Raw genomic sequence first — 22,306 nt, forward strand, 5'->3', positions numbered from 1 at the left:
TACCGCAATTGGCTGCCACACGATTCACCATCACATTATTTATGTCGTTTTCCTTCTAATTTCGCGATGAACACAGTCTTTTCAGACGAAACAAAGTACCCAAAATGCATTGTGTGTCGCTGTCTCGGGCAGGGGCGTTCCCTCCGTGACGTCACTACAGGATCGTCATTAACGCGGTGCAATCTTTGTAAAATGCGGTCAGTAGAAGTCATTTGAAGTGATTTTACAAATTATGGACGGAACTTGTCCGGAGGTGTCGGTTGTCCTTTAAGAATCAGAATATTCAAATGATTAATATGGTATTGCCTTTGTGATTGTTTGTAAAGCCCTTGCTAGTGTAATAACTCATATTTTGTAAGTTAAAACTAAATATAAGAACATGACACTCCAAAGCACGTGATTCACAGGCAGTGAGCAAAGACACAAAATGATAACGGACAACCTTAGGTACAGATAAAAAGAAAATGTGGCACCCTCACACCTTAAAAAACATGTCTGATATGCCACTAATGACTCAAACTCAGGGGTTTCAAATTCCTGGCCTGATCAACATTTGTGGCTCTCTGATTAATATGTGGCCCACAACTGGACTCCAGCATCTGTCCCCCATGTTTTTGGTTTGTCGTTGCCCTCACTTGTTTGTATGTTTGGCGTTGGTTGATTTAGGTTATTTTTTTAAAATCAATTCTGGGCTACCATAGCACAGGCTCATGAAAGCTATCTTCAACATGGAATTATGTGTGTTGTTTTGTGTAAGCGGGTTCGGTAAATGATACAGCTTCTGGATAGAGTTGAGGTTCTTTATTAGGACGGCTGTGTTGGTTGGAGGGAGAAAGCAATTGACATGTGTGGCTCTCGTAGGCTCTCATCAGACTGCCTTGCCTTGCCTTGCAATAACATGCTCCTTCGGTCTATAGCCAGGCATCACTAGTTGAACATGCAAATACGATTTGCTCATATCATTATATTTCCCTTTCTGAATTGAATTCTTTACTTTTAACAAATGTAATGAATTTAATTATGTCAGTAATTAGCAAATTTAAACTTCAATAAAGTCTTTCCAAATTTTGCAATAATAAATGAAACATTCACATCATCTTTTCACCACATGACCACTTAGAAAAACATGTTAAAGGGCAACCAACGTCTCCGGACAAGTTGTGTCCATAATTTGTAAAATGGCTTCAAATGACTTCTAATGAGCGTATTTTACAAAGATTCCACCGCATATAGCTATATTTTACGTTTTAAGACATGTGCTGAATATTCCGGAAGTCTTGTTTTTGAGTTGGTGACGAGTCCGTACGTGACGTCACTGAAGGAACGCCCCTGACCGAAAAAAAAAGGACACATTGTAGCAGTCCTTCCATCACGTCAATGCTTGTTGGGTCTGAAAATCTCGTGTTGCACCATAAAGAGCCAGAAGTGGGCGTCCAAGAAAAAAGTGGTCTTCTTCTTTTCCTTTCGGCTTTTCCTTTCAGGGGTCGCCACAGCGAATCAGTATCCTCCATCTATATAGAGAATATAGTAAGTGGTGTAGTTGGATATACACATTTTGTGAAATATATCCAAGTCAAAAAAGCATTTTAATGTAGTAAAGCTTGTATAAAAGCATTTAGTATTTTGTTGAGCACCCTCATCTGACCTTTCCCAGCGGTTCATGAAAAAAAACGTAAGTGGGGAGGTGGACAGCTGTCTTTAAATCTTAGTGGGAAATTAAATTACATGTTCAATTTTGATTCCGTTGTGTTAATAAGCATCTTTATGAAATAGAATATAATAAGTTGGTGAGCACATTGTATTTGCGGTCGAATCGTGCGTGCTGGATGCGGAGTCGGGTCCTAGCCTTGGAGCAAGCTCCGCCCCCTTACGAGCGTCGGACACCTCCAGCACAACAAAGCATGTGTGGCACCGCAACATTGTTCTCCTCATCTGAACGTGCCGACGACGGAATTCTGTCCTTTTTTGGACTTATTTTTTGCTCTTGCCCATTGATGCTCAATCCGCAGTTGGTGAGTACGAATGCACCGATAACGATGATAGAGTGCGTTTGTTGTTTATTTTGGTTTGCCGCACATTCGGGGCCATTTTCGTATTCGGATAGTTTAAATCGCCGCCGCGCGATGGTGCGGCGCAAACCGCTCGTCTGCGCTTTTCATTTGCGCTAAAAGTTCCAAACCACATCGGATCCATGTTGTTTATGAAATTGTTTCGTATTTTTGGATGAATAATGCAGAAACGAATGGTGTATTTTCCTGAGTGAAACTGCCACTGTCGGGAATCCCATGAATCAAAAATGCTCACTATCTCTGCATGTGAGTTATGTGGGTGAACATGGCTGGGGGCGCATGTTTTCACTATGCTAAAACACGCACGCAATTGCGTTTGAATTTGTCAGGTGTCTTTTATTTAGCATTAGTTAATGCGCCGAACGCCATACTTAAAGCGCTAGTGCATTTATATGCACAATTTAATATGGGTTTATTTTTCCCAGTTAACAGCACAATATCCAAAATACAATTGATATTCAGGCTTGCTTTGATGTCAAATTTGCCCTTCTAGATCTCCCTCTGACGTCGTGGTTATTCCACAACACCCTTAGTTGACATCCAATTGCTCGTAACGCTGTCTTTCAGATGCTTCTGCTATTTAGTTGAATTTTCTGCTTGACTTGCTTTCACCCCAAGAAGGCAGATGTGTTAAAACAACCACACTCACTTGGCACATAATAAAAATAGTTGCCTAACACTTAAGCGACCATCGTCCAATAAGACTCTCCATTGATGATACTGCTGGGTAAATATAGTCAGATAATCTTTCATGAAGCTGCAAATATCACGTGGGGAGGATGACCGAAAGCCAGTCAGAGTTCATGCGGTGCACCCAGTTGCTGGAGGAAATGATGAGGTTATAAAAAAGACAATGGTGGCACTACGATTTCCCAGGGTGATCAGTATAGTGATGAGAGCATGTAAGTGATGCAAAAGAATGTTTGTGTCTGCCGTGCGAGAGTTAGGTTATTGAGGTCCCATCTGAGCTTGTTGCTGTTAATCCTCTTTTGGGAGTTATTATGTATTTGAGCAGTTAGACTACGATTGTTATATGCTAAATAAACTCCACATGCACAGTTCTTTGCTTGTCAATGACAGAAGAATCTAATCATGTTTCAACATTTTATTCTAAATTGATACGCTCTGTGTTGCATGGGGTGGATTGTATGTTTCATGTGATATTTAGTTGGCCCGATAAATGCAAAGATCTTGACAAAATGTTAAATATCTAGTATCCTTCTTTCTCTGTGCGCTCCAGTGCACACCATTCTTGCAACTGGGCTTTGGCTGATCTGATGCTGAAAACACACTTAGAGGGTGGCCATACAAAATCAATCAGGCTGCTTCATTCGTTGGTTCATGTTACACCATCAGGAGCACTTGGCTTCTGTGTCTATTGATTCATGGGGAACTGTGTTTTGGATAAGTGAACACTGAAATAACCCTGTAACTGTGCACCCAACATAACAAGACATCAATGTCTTTCATCACTTTGCTGCTGTGAAATGTAAATTTCTCCACTGTGAGACTAATAAAGGCAAATCCAATCCAATGTCTTTGAATGAATTTGAATGAATAGTGTACCTTTTCCATTTAATTGTCTGCACACATTAATTACTCTGCAGACCTTGTTGAGTTTGTTACTTTTTTTAATTGCAGATTGATAAAATAAAAAAAACAATGACTAATGGCTGCATTAAGTAAACGTTTTGGCCTGTGCGAAAAAGCATTGGGTGACATCTAAGTCAGCGTGTATGTACTATGTATGTGTTTACTAACAATTATAATACCATGTATGAAGAGAAACTATATATATATATGACATGAGGGAAAATATCCTACATTTTAACTTCCCCTATCATCCCATTATTTTTTATTTGTTTGTTTGTTTTATCACTAATGGCTCTGTGTCACATTATGAATGAGCATAGCAGAGCTAATTGTTTCCCTGTCTTCACCAGCTCTTCTCCAGTGAACGACTCCAATCCATACTGGCAGTGAATCTAAGTGCACATAGACGAGGGATAGACCAATTATTGTTTGGGACAGGTTGTCACGGCAAATGTTTGGCAAATTCAGTATTGCCTTTTAAAATATATTTCTCTTTAATTTTTTTTAATGAAGGCCGATATAAGATCAATTTAAAACTGTTTTGACTTCAGGGACCTATTCATTTAAAATTTCGGTTGACTATACAAGAGATGCTGCTGCCCGATGGGTCATCTCTACATTTTATTTTAATGTTTTTGTTTTTTTTAAGATATATGAAAGTTTAATATAAAACCTTTGGATAGGCAAACTTTATTTAGAATAAAATTAATGGGCAGCTATAGTTTACATTTTTGTTTAGCTTTTTAAGACACACTAATGATGCTGTGAGGTCCATGGTCTTTTCATGTGATTACCATTTTTTGACATTTTTATTGAAAATTCAGCATATTTGACTGCTAACTAATTCGTATTAACCCCGGGAGGAAAAAAAAACATTTGTATTTCCGATGGAGATGGTGAGATGGCCATTGAAGTCAGGTACATAGAGATAATCTCACTCGATAATTTGGGCCTACTTAAGTCTAAACTCCTGCTAATTACTTAAGCCTAGTCCTGGTAGCAAGGTAAAATGCTTTCCTTATTTGAAATTGTGTTCAAACCCTGTTAATGGCATTCCCATTCTTGTATTGTATACATTTTTGCAACATTAACCCCCAATACTCAAAATAAATGTATGTGGTTGCAAATGTGGATGCATTTTTTTTGTACATGTGCATATGCGTGCCATGTGTTGCAGAATGCTGTGAATATAAATAGATGTGAGCTCGTCAGTAAAGGCTAACTAATGAGTGTAAGAATCCTTAGCACAAACAGCTATTTATATACCATACCTCCTCTTCCTCATTCAGCTCTTGTCTATCACTTCATCTCATATTTGCACACCATGTCAGAGCATCACTCATACATGATATGAGTTACAATTTGAAATGGAAGTTTTTTTTTGCAGAGGAGGTAGACAAATTTGCTGAATTGGGATGACATGGCAATCATCCAATATAAAGTAAAGTCAAGGAAATAAAGAGATGAATTTACAGTTCATGCACAGTAATTCAGTCAACACAGCATGTTTCCTTCACACTAATTCTATAGGGCTGGCGTGCCAAACTAATTTTTTGTCACACGCTACTTTGTAGTTATGATGTCCCTTTGAATGCTGTGCTGACTAATACCCATGTACAGTCAAACCTCGGTTTCAATCAATGAATCAATGTCTGCTTTTTTAATCGTGATTGAACAATACAAACACGCCTACTCAATGGAATGCTACACAAGGATAATGTGTCGGTCACAATCAGACGCGACACGAGGAAGTGACATATAAGGAGGCGGAGGTGGGGTCGAGTGGTGCATTCAGGTACGCTCAGTTTGGTTGTGACCCGATTTTTGGTTGTAAACCGAGGCATAAAACTGAGAAATTTAGGTCGAAAACCAAATTGGTCGAGGATCGAGATGTTTGAAAACCGACATTTGTCTGTAAATGGAAGATCACCTAATATTTTAAACTGTCCAGAACAACAGATTTTATGGAGGGATTAGAAGCTAAAAATACTGGAATGTGAAACTGACCGTTTATGGGCCACAAAAAATATGTTATTGCCTTGAGTTGAGATACTGGCGCTGCAGGGGGATTCATTCAACTCGCTCTAGCTAGAGGGTGGCCCAATTCATCTATAATTTACCCCATTCGAAAGAGTAATTAGGTATTATCGACGGCATCCCTTTTCTTGATAGTGCAGTGGTATTTATATTATTGGCTTCGTGATTAAAATAAAAGATGCACATCATCGAGCAAGGTCACTCCTGTTATCACTATCAGTCAATTGATGGGGTATCCCCCTGCTCAGCTGGCCTAAAGCTAAATGTTAGATAGGCAACTCAAAATGGAGGAGGCAGCAGGCACAAGCTCAGCTGGTCCATTAGGAGCATGTCTGCTTCCTGACAATCAGAATTGAGATGACAGAGCATTAAAAGACCCGGTGGAAGCTGGAAGCACTGATGCATAGCTGCATATATGTGTGTGTGCGCACGTGTGTGTGCGTGTGTGTGTGTGTGTGTGTGTGTGTGTGTGTGTGTGTGTGTGCGTGCGCGCTTGTGACATGGTGTATGTTTGGTGACCTCGGGAAAAGGCCTATGGGGGGTCTCATTGGGGGGAAGGGAGGTCAGGATTAGTTATAGAGTGCAGTGTAGTTATTGGTCACTGGACACAAACAATGGGAGGGCGAAAGAGGATTTTATTGGGTGTATGTGTGTGTTGTGTGTGTGCCAGTGTGCAGTTCCCCCTTCTCTCCTACAGTTCCAATGGGAGGTGCATCCATGTCATAGTGTACCAAAGCTTGTATCCTTTAGGGCGGCCATGTGCAGTGGGACAAATGGCCTGCCCTGCTGTCTGCCTGGCGAGCATCTCCCCTCCCCCGAGTTCATTCATGGCGGGGTGATTTCGGGGGGCTTCAACTCATATGTCACATTAACACCTCAACTTTAGTGAACAATTAGGCAAGATGTAGTTCAGACGAGTTGTATCGCTACTGTCAGGGAGCTTTCTCGGCCAGTAGAGGTTGCATGGTTACATAATGCTGGCGGTTTATTTCAGCCAGTCAACGGCTTTAATCGGCAAGTAAGACCTTTCTCAATATGTGAGATGTGTCCTCTGCGAAACCTCAACAAAGCCATGTTCATTAAACTACAAGGTTGCTCTCCTGAAACCATCAAATGTACAATTACAATATGCCTATTTTGAGCTTTTATTTTGAAATATTGCAATGTCTTCTATGTGTTAAACACGTCACTGAACAGGTTATGATCCAAACACTTGCTCTTGTCTACAGTCAACATCTTCAGAGAGCCGCTGTGGCTTTGATGTGACAGTTTCAATTTGAGTGTATTTGGTCACAAAAAATGAAAGTATTTATTCACTTGAGCATAAAATATATTTGCGAAGCAAGACGGACTAGCATTACGGATTTGAATACTGGGATTGTGTTTTTTTCTACCATCAAGCTGTTTTTGCTTTTTTGAATGTTGCTGTGCCGATGACCATTTTGTGTTTGGGAGCCTTTAACTGAGCGAGTTGCTTGTTCTGTAGCCACAAAGGGACATAAGTCTTCCCTTGCCGGTCCCAAGCCTGGATAAATACAGAGGGTTGTGCCAGGAAGGGCATCCGACGTAAAAGCTTGGCCAAAACAAACATGCGGATTAAACCTCTGAAGATGGAGGACACTGATTTGCTGTGGCGACCCCTTGAAGGGAAAGGCCAAAAGGAAAAGAAGAAGCTATTCTTTTATTTCAGAGGGTAAAACTACATCAGTTGGTGTGCAGTGTTGACACAGATGATACAAACTAAGCTCACGGGCACCTACACAACATAGAATGCCTCCCTTGTGCCCATAAGATTTAATGAGTCTGGAACAGACGAGGTTGTGATAGTGGACACTCTATCCAAAAAGAACAGCTATTGTGGAATTCTGTGCATGTGCGTGCATGGTGGGATGTCTATGCATGAATGCGTATTGCCAATGTAGGCTGTGGCTGATGGTTGGGTAATTGCCACTGAAAGTGGAAAGAAACAACATAAAACAACAACGGATTGCATGATTGTTGACAGTAACTCAGTAGATGAATGTTCTGAAAAGGCAAAACAGGAACTGTTTATTCTTGGACTATTATAAGCTATGAAACCTGAGAAGCATGTTTCAATTATTTTGAAGACTAACTGAAGCAAAATGTTTTGGTTTCTTTGCTACTAGCGGTGTTAGGTGTATATACAAGCCGGTTGCCATTTATTGCATATGTTTGCCAAACAGAATTACGCTTGTTTACGACACACAAGATTATAGTTCATTGATCCTAATCTTGTTTGTTGTGTTGCGAGTGTAGCAGTGTTGTGCCCTGTCACATTCTGAAAAGCGATGTGACCTGTCGCCATTTCTGACTGGCTTCTTCTTCTCCATTCCAGTGGCTACCATGACGACAGAGGCAAGCGCCGTAAGCGAGGCGGACACTGAAGGGAAGCAGAAGGCTAGCGCCGCTGAACCCGAACCCGAGAACAAACAGAGTCCAGAGCCAACAGCATCAGAGCCAGAGGGTGAGCAGGCGTGCAAGAAGGCACAGGGACAGGCCGCTGAGCCTGCCTCCGCTGATGCAGCATCCTCACCAGAAGAAGAGCAGCTGAAGCCTCGCACCAGAACCTCTGCTGGCAAAGGCCTCTCACGCCTCTTTTCCACTTTCCTTAAGCGCCGCTCGGAGTGCTCAGAAGGAGAGGGTTTTGAGGCAGAAAAAGCAAGGGAGGAAAAGGAGGACAAAGAGGAACAATCTGGTAAAGTGGAAGTAGAAAAAGTAGAGAAAGAGAAAAGTGAAGAGAAGGATGCTCTACAAGAGGAGACATCAGATTCAAAGGAGGTAAAACCAAGTGAAGAGACCCAACAAAAAGAGGAAAAAAAGACAGAGCCGGATAAAATAGAGAAGAAGGGTAGTAAAAAGAAAAAGAAAGACGCCAAGAAGAAAACAGAGGAGAAGGATGCAGAAACGGTGAAAGCCACAGAGGAGAAAAAAGAAGAGCCAGACCAAAAAAAAGAAGAGGAGAAGAAAGAGGAGCAAAAAGAAGAGGCCAAGGTTGAGGAAACTGTCGAACAAAAAGAAGAAAGAGTCAAGACAAAAGAGGTGAAAAGGACAGAAGATAAATGCACCGAAACTGAGCCTGAAAAGGCCACTAAAGAGGAAGAAAAAGTTGACAAAAGGTTGGCAAAGAAAAAAGAAAAAGAGGATAGGGTGAAGAAAAAGGAAGAGGAAAAAGCAAAGAAAAAAGCAGAAGAAGAAGAAAAGGCAAAGAAAAAGGAGGAAGAGAAAGAAAAGAAGAGAGAGGAGGAGAAGGCAAAAGAGGCTGAAAAAGTCAAGAAAAAGGAGGAGGAAAAGGTGAAAAAGAAGGAAGAGGGGGAGAAGGTTAAGGAGGAGAAGTTAAAAAAGAAAGAGGAGGAAAAATTGAAGGAGGCCAAAAGGAAAGAGGAGGAAAAATTGAAGGAGGACAAAAAGAAAGAGGAGGAAAAATTGAAGGAGGCCAAAAAGAAAGAGGAGGAAAAACTGAAGGAGGACAAAAAGAAAGAGGAGGAAAAATTAAAGGAGGACAAAAAGAAGGAAGAGGAAGCACTGAAAGAGGCCAAAAAGGAGGAGAAATCAAAACAGGTCAAAAAGAAAGACGAGGACAAATCAAAGGAGCCCAAAAAGAAAGAAGGGGAGAAAGGAAAAAAGGCAGAGGAGAAACAGGAAGAAGACAAAGGGAAGAAAAAAGAAAAAGGGAAAAAAGGGAAGCAGCAGGAGCAAAAGGGATCAAGTGAGGCGCGGGTGAAAGCACCAATTGCTGCCCCAGAACCCGAACTTAAAACTGAGCCAGAAATGGAACACGCTCCTGATCAGCACTCACTCAGCAGCGCCGAGATGCAGGTCAGAGGAAAAACCGCCATGATGAGCCTTTGTCTAAAAATGTATTGGGGTAATTTGTGTTTACTGAGCTCAACCCTTCCTTCACACGTGTCTATGCATTCATCTCTTTCAGCCAGCTTCGGAGGACCCCAAGAAAGAAGATGCAATCGAGGAGGAGACCAATGTAGCGGAAGATGAGGCAGATACACACGAAAAAGAGGCGGAAGCCGAAGCAGAAGAAAAGGGAGCAATGGGAGATGAGCAGCTCAAAAAAGAGAAGAAGGCTGACGATGCCAAAGGCTCCAAACGTCTGAAAACAATCCAGTGCAAAGTCACTTTGCTGGATGACACTCAGTATGAGTGTCAGCTAGAAGTAAGTCATCTCAACAAATAACGGGACGTTAATAATAATAATACATTTAATTTACAACTGTTTGGGGTTGTCTTTCTGATTGCATCTTGTCTTTTAGAAACATGCGAAAGGACAGGAGCTCATCACAAAAGTGTGTGAGAACCTCAATCTGCTGGAGAAAGATTACTTCGGCCTTGCTCACTGGGAAACACCAAGCAGCAAGGTCAGCTTTCAAGTCAATATTCATTAGTATGGATTGGATTTTGTTTGTGTGCAGCTGGACAATGATTTTATCAGTTCATTTGCTGTCCTTATCAAGATGATTTTTATTTATTTATTTATTTATTCAAATCAGGTTGCCACTGAAATGTACCCTGTAGACTTAGGTGGTTGTGAGCAGAGAAGCTGGTCATGATCACTGTCAAATATTACAGTTGCCACCACGAGGGCAACCTGAAATTCAACATACAGCCACATGTGACTGAGACAACACACCTCAGTTAATCTACTTAAAGTTTCTTGAGTGGAGTTTGGTGCGAATAAGTTGCTCATTTATTATGTTGATAAGTTGTTGAACATGTTACTTTATGACATACAGATTTTGTCAATGAAAATGCTTCACGCTATTTGTGGCAGGAACAATATTGCTATTGTTTTCGTGCAATTTAATAGTTAAATGTCTGGGGAAAAAAATTAAAAACAAGATAAATCCCAGAAAGGAAAACGAACATAATACAAAACCTTCCATGGCATTGTCATTTTTGAAAAAGTGAAGAAAACGTCAAGAATGGAAATCAGATTTTTTTTAAGAAATTATATACTTTATTATTAGACTGTAGTGTCCTGCCCTACATTCTCTGTCCAAATCACTGTTGTTTTATGATTTCTAATTTCTCAATATTCCCTGAAAGCCCACAAATTTTATTTACATAAATCAAATCTTATCAGATCTACAAAGTAGTAAATCTACAAAAGTACAGCATTTTCCAGTATATAAGGTGCAGCGGCATATAAGGCGCACCCCCAATGAAGTATTTTCAAACTTCAAGGAAATATAAAATATCCTGTGACTGTAAAGTGTCCTTGTGAGTTTTGAAAGGCGCTTATAAATGGCATTTATTATTATTATTATTATTATTATTATTATTATTATTATTATTATTATTATTATTATTATTAAATAGATTAAACATTTTTTCAAATATAAGGCAAATCACATTACAAGGTGTTACAATAGAGGTTGGGGTTACACATTACTTCTTACAAGGGTTTGAAATGTAGTCTGCTGCTGACAGTAGCTCAATATTACCTCACATAAGGTGAACTCGCGTGTAAGGCACAGGGTCACCTTTTGAAGAAAATTTAATATTTTTGGTGCAACTTATACACCGGAAAAAAATTGTAGATTTACTAAGCGAGTTTAAAACAAATCCCAGGTTTTAGTTTCCTCAAAATCAGATGTGGTAAATCTGAGAACAATTTAATTGCATCATAAAATGTTGAACATGTACTTTTTCCTCCATCAGACATGGCTGGAACCCGCCAAGGAAATCCGAAAACAGGTGCCAGGAGCTGTCTACGAGTTTACTTTCAACATTAAGTTCTATCCTCCTGATCCGGCACAGCTCACTGAAGACCTCACAAGGTGAATTTCATTTTGGTGTTTATGCTTTTTGTTAGGTGGCCTCTTAACTCTGGCATCATAATTAGAAGTGTGTATATAATTCTGCTAATGAATAATTAAAGGTCAACCGACGCGAGCAAGTTGTCTCCATAATTTGTAAAATCACTTCAAATGACTTCTACTGAGCATACTTTACAAAGATTCCACCGCATATAGCTATATACTGAATATTCAGGAAGTCTTGTTTTCGAGTTAATGACCATCCCCTACGTAACGTCACATTTGGAACGCCCCTGAATGCCTGAGAAAGCCACACAATGCATTTTGCGGTACTTTGTTTGGCCTGAAAACGTGTTGATCCGTGTTGATGGCTAAATTAGGAGGAAAACACGTAAATAATGCGATGGTGAATCGTTGTGTGTTGCACCAAAACTACTATTTGATATTCGCTGACACAAATTCCCAGCAGACAAATCAGCCCATTTCCAACAGAGCTCGGGCGCCATCTTTTGCATTTTCTGGGACACTACATTGCTGTCATTGACGGCTCAAATTGATATGGGAGGACTCCTTTAATCGATTGCAAACAATTATGCTTTCCTCTTCAGAACTATTTGAATCATATACCATAACTGGATGAGTAACAAGAAAGCATATTCTCCGAATCTGAAATCCGTAAGCCCATTGTTTTGTTTCTTGAGCAAGGCAAGACGACTTGGCGTGACGTCACGAACTGGGGTCGGGACTTTCTGAAAATCCCCAGTTTCGAGCTTTGTGGCAGATTTTGGAGACTTTAACTCATTTTTATTGGTCTTTTGCATTTGACTAAAAATATCAGCCTGCGTGTTTTGAGTATTTTAGATGCTATAAAACGTTTTTCTGATGTCTGTTAGGAAACAAAAAAATGGTGTTTAAAGCAGTGGTCCCCAACCTTTTTTGCGACATGGACCGGTTTAATCTCATCTCATTTTCCGTACCGCTTATTCCTCATTAGGGTCGCTGGAGCCTATCTCAGCTGCCTTCGGGCACGAGGCGGGGGACACCCTGAATAAAAAGACATACAACAGTCACTCTCACACTCACACCTAGGGACAATTTGGAATAGTCAATCTGCCTGCCATGCATGTTTTTGGAGTGTGGGAGGAAACCGGAGGACCCGGAGAAAACCCACGCGGGTCCGGGGAGAACATGCAAACTCCACACAGCTAACCACTCGACTACCGGACCGGTTTAATGTCAGACAATATTTTCACAGACCGGCGGATAAATACAACAAAATAAGATGATACGACAGGCATGGAAACTGTTTTTTCTTTCTTTTAAATATAATAATAAACGTGAATCCATTGTGTATTTTTATACAACTTTATTAGCAGAGTCCTGGTAACATCGCGCCAACAACAACATATGTTACATCGTCTCTTCCCCTTAACGATCTATGGTCACCATGGTAATGTTTGAACGTGCCTTCAAAATAAGATACACCACAAAAACAAGTACAAAATGCATGAAAAATACAACTCACTACAAATGAATCAGTGGGACCCCGGAGCTTGTTTCTCTGCAACGAGACGGTCCCATCTCTGGATAATGGGAGACAATGACACCCGAAGTGTCTTGCTTGTGTCCAGTCTACTCCGTAGTTTTGTTTTGTTTTGGTTGCTGTCACTGGAGAAAATCCCGCTTCACACAAATGAGATGTCGGAAACTGCAACAGGGTTTTCAGTGCTGTTGTGGCGATCTCGGGGTATTCTGCCATCACTTTAATCCAAAACACTGGCATAGTTGTTGTCTCAAACATACTTTTAAGTCCGCCATCATTTGCTAACTCCAGCAGTTGTGGTAAGCGAGCTTTGCGACCCATTGCTCGTCACGGAAATGCGCTGCAAGCGGTGACTTTTCATTTTTCAAAATAAAACATAATTTGGACTCAGATGATAAATAAAAATAAACGGAAATTATGTAAATTATTTATTCTTTCTGCGCGGCCCGGCACCAAATGACCCACGGACCGGTACCGGTCCGCGGCCCGGGGGTTGGGGATCCCTGCTTTAAAGGACAACTGATATTTGAAGCGATTTTACAAATTTTGGCGTTGGTTATCCTTTACAGGACAACCAACGCCTCCGGACAAGTTGTGTCCATTATTTGTAAAATTGATTCAAATGACTTCTACTGAGCGTATTTTACAAAGATACACCGCATATAGCTATATTTTACATTTTAACACTCGCGCTGAATATTCCGGAAGTCTAGTGTTTGAGTTGGTGACGAGTCCTCACCCTACGTACTGAAGGAACGCCCCTGACCAAAAAAAGGACACATTGTAGCAGTCCTTCCATCACGTCAATGCATTTTGCTGCACTTGTATGGTCTGAAAACTTCGTGTTGCACCAAAAAGAGGCAGAAGAGGGCGACAAAGCTCCTTGTAAGGAATTAATCAGCCTGTGGAAACGGGCTGATTAATTCCTTACACGGAGCTTTGTCACCATTTTCTGCCTCTTTTTTGGTGATACATTTCCCCACATATTGCCTCAAAATGGCACGGAATAAATTCTTTAATCGATTGCAAACATGTATGCTTTCCTCTTCAGAACAATTTAATCATATTCATAACAGGATGAGTAACAAGAAAGCATATTCTCCGAATCTGAAGCCATTGTTTTGATTCTCCAGCAAGGCAAGACGTCTTGGGGTGACACCACAAAGAAGGGGGCGGGACCTTCTGAAACTGGCCACTTCCGGGTTCATTTTCATTGGTGTTTTGCATCTGACTAAAAATATCATACTGCGTGTTTTGGGTATTTTAGATGATGTCAGTTAGGAAACAAAAAAGTAATGTCGGTTGTCCTGTAAAGGACAACCGTCTCCGGACAAGTTGCGTCCATAATTTGTAAAATGGCTTCAAATGACTTCTACTGGGCGTATTTTAATAAGATTCCACCGCATAAAGCTATATTTTACGTTTTAAGACTTGCGCTGAACATTCAGGAAGTCTTGTTTTTGAGTTGGTGACGAGTCCGTACGTGACGTCATGAAAGGACCCCCCCCTCTCCCCCGACCGCAAAAAAAGACGCATTGTAGCGTCCTTCCATCAGGTCAATGTATTTTGCTGTACTGTTTTGTTTGAAAACCTTGTGCTGCACCCAAAAGCCGCCAGAAGAGGGAGTCCAAGATCCATGAAAGGAATTTATCAGCCTGTGATTCATTCCTCATAGGAGCTGGTTGCCATTTTTTTGCCTCTTTTGTGGGACGCTACATTGCAGTCCAGATGCCTCAAAATGACACGGAAGGACTTCTTTAATCGATTGCAAACATGTATGCTTTCCTCTTCAGAACTATTTGAATCATATTCATAACTGGATGTGTAACAAGAAAGCATATTCTCCGAATCTGAAGCCATTGTTTGGATTCTCCAGCAATGCAAGACGTCTTGGCGTGACGTCACGAACTGGGGGCGGGACTTTCTGAAAATGCCCAATTCGCAGCTCAAGTTTTTGCAGATTTTGGACACTTTAAGTCATTTTTATTGGTGTTTTGCATTTGAATAAAAATATCATACTGCGTGTTTTGGGTATTTTAGATGCTATAAAACGTTTTTCTGATGTCAGTTAAAAAAGAAAAAAAGTGACGTCGGTTCCCCTTTAAGTATACAAGAAAATACAAACAAATCTATGATACATTAGATGCTGTTCTCTTTTGCAGGTACTATCTGTGTCTCCAGCTGAGGAAGGACATCATGAGTGGGGTTCTTCCATGTTCCTTTGTCACCCTCTCCCTGCTGGGCTCTTATACATCACAGTCAGAGCTTGGCGAATATGATCCGGAAGTCCATGGAGCCGACTATGTGAAAGATCTTAGTCTTGCTCCTGGACAAAGCAAAGAGCTGGAGGAAAAGGTGATGGAGTTACATCGAACATACCGGTAAGCCTCCACAATGTATTCACATTTGAAGACTCTAAATTTCTTTTCAATGTTTCATTCAGAACCCATCTTTTCTTTTTTTTATGTGGAAGGTCAATGACTCCAGCCCAAGCCGACATGCTGTTCCTGGAAAATGCCAAGAAACTTGCAATGTATGGTGTGGACCTTCACCAAGCCAAGGTGATATCTTGTTCCAACAATTACCTGTTATCCTATTTCCCAGCATGCGGGACACATCTATCGCATTCTGTAATTAAATCCAGTCTGTGGAAACTTTTGTTGAATCGTATGGAATAACATCCACGCTTTCGCAACAAGCTCATTCTTCAAAAGGCTGTCTCTGCTCATTAGAACTTCTTATTATAATTAATTACACAAACATCGTAACAGAGTCCATCATATTCATGGCCACCAAAAGCTGCAGTAATTTAACTGTTGCCGCAAATGTGTGAAAACAACACACGACCACAGTTATAATAATAGTAATAATAGTAATAATAATGAAATAAAAATAATAATACATTTAATTTACAATCGCCTTTCAAAGCACCCCAGGACACTTTACAATTAAAAGAACAATAAACACCAGAACAATAAAACCATAATCGAAATATTTTGAATATGAGACATAGTTTGACTTGTTACACCATATCTGTGAAAAATCATGGCCCATGATAACACAATTAAACATTGTGACAGCTTCTTTACATCTGTGTAAGCTCTCAGTCGTACAGGAGTGGTCCATCGATGAAAAGGTTTCTTCAGCCGTCGTCTGTACTTCTTTGAAGGTGTCGGACGTTTCGCTTCTTATCCAAGATGCTTCTTCAGCGAACTAGAGTCTGACTGGTAGTATAGGCCCTATATATATATATATATATATATATATATATATATATATATATATATATATATATATATATATATATATATATATATATATATATATATATATATAGTTTTCATTTCATTTACAAATGGATCATTTCTTTGCCATGTTTAATCCGCTGACCAAAACCTTTTCATCGATTGTGACATCTTGTAATTCACATGAGTAACATCCAGATTTTAACAAAATCAAATTGATGTCGGCGGCTTGGCGAACCAGCGGTTAGCATGCGCGGATGGCCTTTGTCTGCACTGTGTGCCCTGGCGGGCAACTAGCTGACTGCCCAAAGACAGTTGGGATCGTCTCAAAGGTCGTGCGACACATCGTGCAACCTTTGTGAGGTTAATCAGATCCGAAAATGGATGGATGAAATTGATGTAAGCTGTAAACGTGTTTTTCAACCACAATGACCTGATAATGTTTGAAGTCTGCCCTCTTGTGGACTAAATGGTACACACAACTTTGCAACGGCCTGTGTCACCGTGACCTCTCTTTTTGTGCGTTTTCAGGATCTTGAAGGTGTTGACATCACACTTGGAGTTTGCTCTGGTGGCTTGATGGTTTATAAGGACAAGTTGAGAATCAACCGGTTCCCTTGGCCAAAGGTTCTCAAGATCTCCTACAAGCGCAGCAGCTTCTTCATTAAGATCCGTCCATCTGAGGTCAATCACAATCTACATTTTCTCTACGTTCCACTGTGGAGCTACAGATGTTGTTTGTTTTGCAATGTGTATCATGTCTTCTCTACAAACAGAATCAGTTAAAAAAATATAATTTTAAAAAATGCACTTTTTTGAGGGCTCTGCATTATAATTACTGTAGTGGTCTTGCTCTCTGAATTCAACCCAAATTAAGTATAGCCGTAATATTTTAAATTACTGTAATTGAACATAACAGTCTGTCCGCCTGCACGGGAATTATACTGTACTCATGCGACCTTGCTCCGGGGTAAATTTCATGCTACGTGTCAGACTTGTGATCAACCCAATGTGACCCCTTTTGACTCTGCCTTAATGGTTTTGTTTTCTTCCCACACAGCAAGAGCAATATGAAAGCACAATCGGCTTCAAACTACCAAACTACAAAGCCTCAAAGAAGTTGTGGAAAGTTTGCGTTGAACATCACACCTTCTTCAGGTATGAACAGGTTGATTTTGACCAGTTTGAATGTCATGCCCCTTCTTACCATACACAAGCCCGTCCTCTGCATAATTGGCTCACTGCAGCCTAATCTGTGAAATTGGCTCGCTGTAACACTGCACTCGTCCTGACCTCAGAATGACCCATCGAAGTGTCAAAGTTGTTGCTTACCAAGTTACGCAACACCACCAATTTGGGATTTCGAAACCATCTACAGTCGTCCTGTAGGCTTGCTGCTTCGGTGGTCAACGCAAATTGAAGAAGACCCTTTTCTGTTCCTCAGAACATCAACAACTGAGCCTCCCTCGTCGCGTCGCTTCCTCGTCCTGGGCTCTAAGTTCAGGTACAGCGGGCGCACACAGGCACAGACTCGTCAAGCCAGCTCCATGATCGACCGCCCTGCCCCTCGCTTCACGCGCTCCGCAAGCAAACGCCTTTCCCGCAATTTAGATGGAGGTAGGTTTGTGAGCCCAACCTTTGTGGTGCACAAAGATTTCACCATTAAACACAAACGGAGAAATATACTCTTCTTTCGGCCCAACAGCTGGAGAAAAGACTCTCCAGAGCGTTACAGCATCAACCAGGTGTGAGGTTGATGACTGGTCATCGATGCTTATTTCTGAAAAGCCCCACCCTTTCCTTGAATTTGCAGGTACCCCGAATTGTGTGGAGCATTGCACTTGGCTACTTTCATTACGCTTCCTAAAGGCAATACGTTTTCATTTCATTTACAAATGGATCATTTCTTTGCCATGTTTAATCCGCTGACCAAAAAAAGACCATTCAAATATAACTGTTCAGCCATCCACTTTGTCTTGCTCTTTGGCATGATCCAAGCATATCTTTGGACACTGCAGAATATGCAGACTGACTCAGGCTTGACATTGGTTTTGCATGTTGCTCAGAAGTCACAGCTTCATCTTATGCTATGCGGTCAGCAGCTTTGTGCATATCTTCTTAACATGGCTCCCCTCTTTGTCAACCATCATCGCTTCAATGACTTCTTGAAACAGCATTGCCCTTTTTGGGGACAACATTTCTGCTTAATGGCCATGTTAAAAACACATACGTTGAGCTTTATAACTAACGGCTGCTTACTGGGCTCACCGACACCTTGCTTAGATGCTTTTCATAAAACTTGAAACACCAGGAAGCATTATCACATAATGGCATCACCCCGTCATGTCTTCACAGCCAGAGGTGAGTCTGAACCGACAATTATTCAATCCTGGAATAGTCAGGCCGGCAGTCGGCCGTGGTGGGAGCTTCCATATGATGCAGCGGTGCAGATGAAAAAAGAAGATGACTGGTCTACCCTGGTTGAACGCGATCCTCCTTTTCCCCTTTCCCCATCTTTTGAGTTTGTAAGAGGGCCAGGTATGAGCATTTCTAATGTCTGCTAGCTTCAGGAACATTTTTCCATTCACAGGTGTGCTCAATGTGCATTTATTCAACACTTTTCTTCCTCTGTCTTTTTGCTTACTTGGTCTATTTTTCATCTCAAATTGTCAGCTAACATTAGCCTGGGGAGCATGAGTTTTATTGACAGGCTGTTGCAACCAGCACAGGAACGACACCATGATTGGTTCCTCTACTTTGATCAAAGTTCCAGCCTGCCCAATTATAAGCATGTTGATAAACCTCAGCGTGAGTCACCGTGTGATGGTGTGATTTGCAAGTGGACATATTCTACGGTCAATAAGATATAACCCTATGTTTGCATCCCATTTTGTTTTCTGTTCCTGCTTTTCTTTCATGCAGCCCAGCTCCAGTTGAAGGATGAGACTGGATATTTCACAGGACAAGAATTGACAGAGGAGGAGGCCATTGAGAGACTAGAGGAGATGGTGATGATTGTGGAAAAGCTAGAAGAGATGGAGGCTTTGGAGAGAAAGCTGAGGAAAGTTAGAGATTTAGAAGAGAGGCTACAAGAAGTCGAAGAAATGTCAGATCGGATTCAAGAAGTGATTGAAGAGGAGTTAGGGGAACAAGAAGTTGCCAAACTAGAGGACGAGGAACTACAGAAGGAAAGTAAAGCCATAACTCGGATGGTGCTGCAAAATTCTGTGAGGATGGTGAGGAACACGAATGAGGGCGATGAACACGATGAATTAGAGGAGGAAATAAAACAGGTGTTCCTAAAGGGCCTTTTGCCTGAGGAAGATGAAAAAAAAGATGAACATTTATTTGATTATAGTCTGAGAGAGAAGCTGCGCCAAATCGAAGAAGAATGGAAAGATGAAGTGGAGGAGAAGTTAAGCAATCCACCTGTCAATACTTCTTCTCAGGCAGTTTATACAAGGGTGGTAAGCACTAAGAAGAGAGTCGCTTTTGCGGATGAGAGGCCACAGACGATTGATGCTATGGAAGATAGGCTACTAAAGATAATCTCGGAAAAATTGTCAAAAGATGGTGAGATTGGACTGAAGACAGATATATTGGATGAGAGCGCAGAGAGAGAAGTCAAGGAGCTTCAAAGTGGATCTTCAGTAGACAACGACAAGGATATGTGGTCCCTGCTTTTTGACCGTCAACGATACGCACCTATTATCAAACCTCCAGGTACAACATTGAGCATTTGAAATCTAGAGAATGTGTTCTACTTGTAGATTGTAACCATAAAACAAATTGATGATGCTTTCTACATTTATTGATGGGTTTTCAACCAGTTTGCACTTGTAAACAAAATTCACGCGGCTTCCTATACATGTCAACAAACATTGCCTCTTTTTGAGCACTTGAGTCCAAGAATTTCTTTTTTTTCACCTTGTTCAGTTACATCAGTGAAGCACGGTGCATTGGATGACAGGGATTTTCTGACCTCGAAATCTCAAGTTACAGCATTTGAGGATAAAGGGGTCCGACTAGGAGAAGGGCCAAGAGTAGATATTCTCCAACCACAGACCTTTTTAGAAAGAGCAGATGACTGGTTTGTGTTGCTGGATTGTGTTCCCAGTTTTGTCAAACCAGGTATTGCTATTCTGCCTCGTGCTGCTTTGCAAAACAAGTATTTTGTGCCTTGTTCTCATGCTTGTATATTTTGCTCATATCAGTGACCTTGAAGGAAACTGGCCAGATGAGGGCAAAAAGTTTGGTCTGTCTGGTTGAAAAGCATGAGGACTTTAGGGAGGTGAAACTTGAACAGGCAGAGATGAGGACAGAGGCACCAACATATCTTCAAGACAACCACGAGCAACCGGTGAAAGAACGAGATGATGACTGGTTTGTGTTGCTGGATGTTGTTTACAAAGAAAGCGCTTGTGTAGCTCCAGGTATTGTGACAGCCCCTCGCATTGCTTCACAACTTCACTCTGACAAAACATGTTTTAAGCTTTGCTGCCTTTTTTGATCTTAAATCACTTCTCCAACATGTTGGCTCTACAGGTTTATATTTTGGAGCTGCTGTTGATGTGTCTGCTCAAGAAAATGCCTCTGTGACTGACATGTTAGTTGAAATCAGGGAAGACCCTGTGGATGTATTAATTAAAGAGACAGAAATAAAAGAGGACCTGAGCCAAAATGAAGTCACAATGCTGTCACAAAGTTTAAGGGAAATAGATGACGATTGGTTTTTACTGCTGGACGTTCCCACCAGAGAGCTCCAATTTGTACCACCAGGTATTTCCACCAACCCACATACCCCTTTAAAACTTCACTGGGGCCTTTGCTGATTTCATATCTTTATTCACATCTTTATTTCTCTCAAGTGACCCAGGCCGGGTACGCTCAGACTTGTGCTGAAAAATACATTTCTACTGTGGTTGAAGAAAGAGTAGAGGTTGTAGTAGAAGAAATGGTGCTAGTACAAGAGGCTTCTAAAAAAATGTATCCAGAGCTGAAAAGATTTCCGATAGTCATAAACAGAGATGACGACTGGTTTCTGCTGCTGGATGTTATTCCCAGAGAAAGGGCCATTGTGCCCCCAGGTACCCACATTCTTCGTTTGTGCTTTTCACACGCACGTCAGTAACCTGAAGCAATCCAATTTTCTTGTATACTTACCCTACGAATAGCAGCTAAGATCTATCCAGATACTGGGCCTGTGATTGAAGCGAAAGTCATAGAGCCGACATTGCTACGGGTTGGTTTGGACCAAATGAGAGAATGCCCATCACAACCACAGCCAGAGAAAGAAGATGACTGGTTTGTGGCATTTGATGCAGTTCGCGATAAGGCGGTTATACGACTAGCAGGTATCTCATTTGTGTTTGCGCTCACCGAAAACAAAGCATATTTGCCTTTGATTGGCCAATAAAAACACTCCCTTCTTTTTTACTTTGTCTGCTTATGGTAGACGCCCCTGTTGAAATTGCTCTAGCTGCGAGGAAGCCCTCTGAGGCTGACACGTTCACCACTGGGACTGGAACATGGGAGATGATGGTAACTGGTGACAACCCCAGGCTTGTTGAGACACGAATTACAGAAATGAGGCCACTTGTACCAACATCAGGGAGGGACAAAGATGACGATTGGTTTGAAGTGTTCCAACAACAAATCTTCCTAGAAAAGACAGCTCTTGTATCATCAGGTATCCATCTTTAAACATATCCTCGTCAACACTTTTTAAACCCTACACATGAACGAGGAAAATTCATGTTCACGACTGCAAATTTTATTTCATATGTGCGTTATGTACACATTTTCAGCTGCTGTGGTTGAGAATCTTGTGGATGTGACCGCAGTTAGAGAAACAAAACAAAAACCCAGCAGAGAAGAAGTGGGGTTGCCAGTAAAGTCAGTCGAAATTACACCACAACCCCGACAGGTGGATGATGACTGGTTTGTGATTTTAGATGCAATAAAAGTACCAGGTATGTCTCTTTTGACGAAGCACAGTTCAATTTATATTTCAGCACAGTTGTTTTT

At 41.1% G+C, this 22,306-nt stretch overlaps 1 protein-coding gene across 14 annotated transcripts in view; it reads left to right on the forward strand.

Annotated features, from left to right (window-relative positions):
• Positions 1-22,306, forward strand: part of LOC148896526 (uncharacterized) — a 45,719-nt gene that overhangs the window by 1,324 nt on the left and 22,089 nt on the right. For 10 of the 14 annotated variants that reach the window (XR_016115393.1, XM_088999296.1, XM_088999299.1 and 7 more), the window contains exons 1-21: positions 1,863-2,012; positions 8,056-9,536; positions 9,649-9,888; positions 9,986-10,090; positions 11,394-11,512; positions 15,197-15,415; positions 15,508-15,595; positions 16,811-16,963; positions 17,340-17,437; positions 17,724-17,896; positions 17,985-18,092; positions 18,635-18,817; positions 18,953-19,087; positions 19,202-20,002; positions 20,216-20,410; positions 20,494-20,712; positions 20,825-21,058; positions 21,148-21,366; positions 21,454-21,633; positions 21,735-21,968; positions 22,087-22,251. Coding sequence is in view for 13 of the 14 variants with exons in the window: in XM_088999296.1 (XP_088855422.1) it covers positions 8,064-9,536; positions 9,649-9,888; positions 9,986-10,090; positions 11,394-11,512; positions 15,197-15,415; positions 15,508-15,595; positions 16,811-16,963; positions 17,340-17,437; positions 17,724-17,896; positions 17,985-18,092; positions 18,635-18,817; positions 18,953-19,087; positions 19,202-20,002; positions 20,216-20,410; positions 20,494-20,712; positions 20,825-21,058; positions 21,148-21,366; positions 21,454-21,633; positions 21,735-21,968; positions 22,087-22,251 (5,341 nt within the window). In the remaining variant the exon portion in view is untranslated. Of the gene's footprint in view, positions 1-1,862; positions 2,013-8,055; positions 9,537-9,648; positions 9,889-9,985; positions 10,091-11,393; positions 11,513-15,196; positions 15,416-15,507; positions 15,596-16,810; positions 16,964-17,339; positions 17,438-17,723; positions 17,897-17,984; positions 18,093-18,634; positions 18,818-18,952; positions 19,088-19,201; positions 20,003-20,215; positions 20,411-20,493; positions 20,713-20,824; positions 21,059-21,147; positions 21,367-21,453; positions 21,634-21,734; positions 21,969-22,086; positions 22,252-22,306 lie in introns of those variants that run through there. The other 4 variants (XM_088999298.1, XM_088999297.1, XM_088999304.1 and 1 more) reach the window with 4 other exon arrangements.

The sequence above is a fragment of the Hippocampus bargibanti genome, linkage group LG06 (genome assembly GCF_051943395.1).
Source record: "Hippocampus bargibanti isolate YZ-2025 linkage group LG06, ASM5194339v1, whole genome shotgun sequence".
In the NCBI taxonomy this organism is placed as follows: domain Eukaryota; kingdom Metazoa; phylum Chordata; class Actinopteri; order Syngnathiformes; family Syngnathidae; genus Hippocampus; species Hippocampus bargibanti.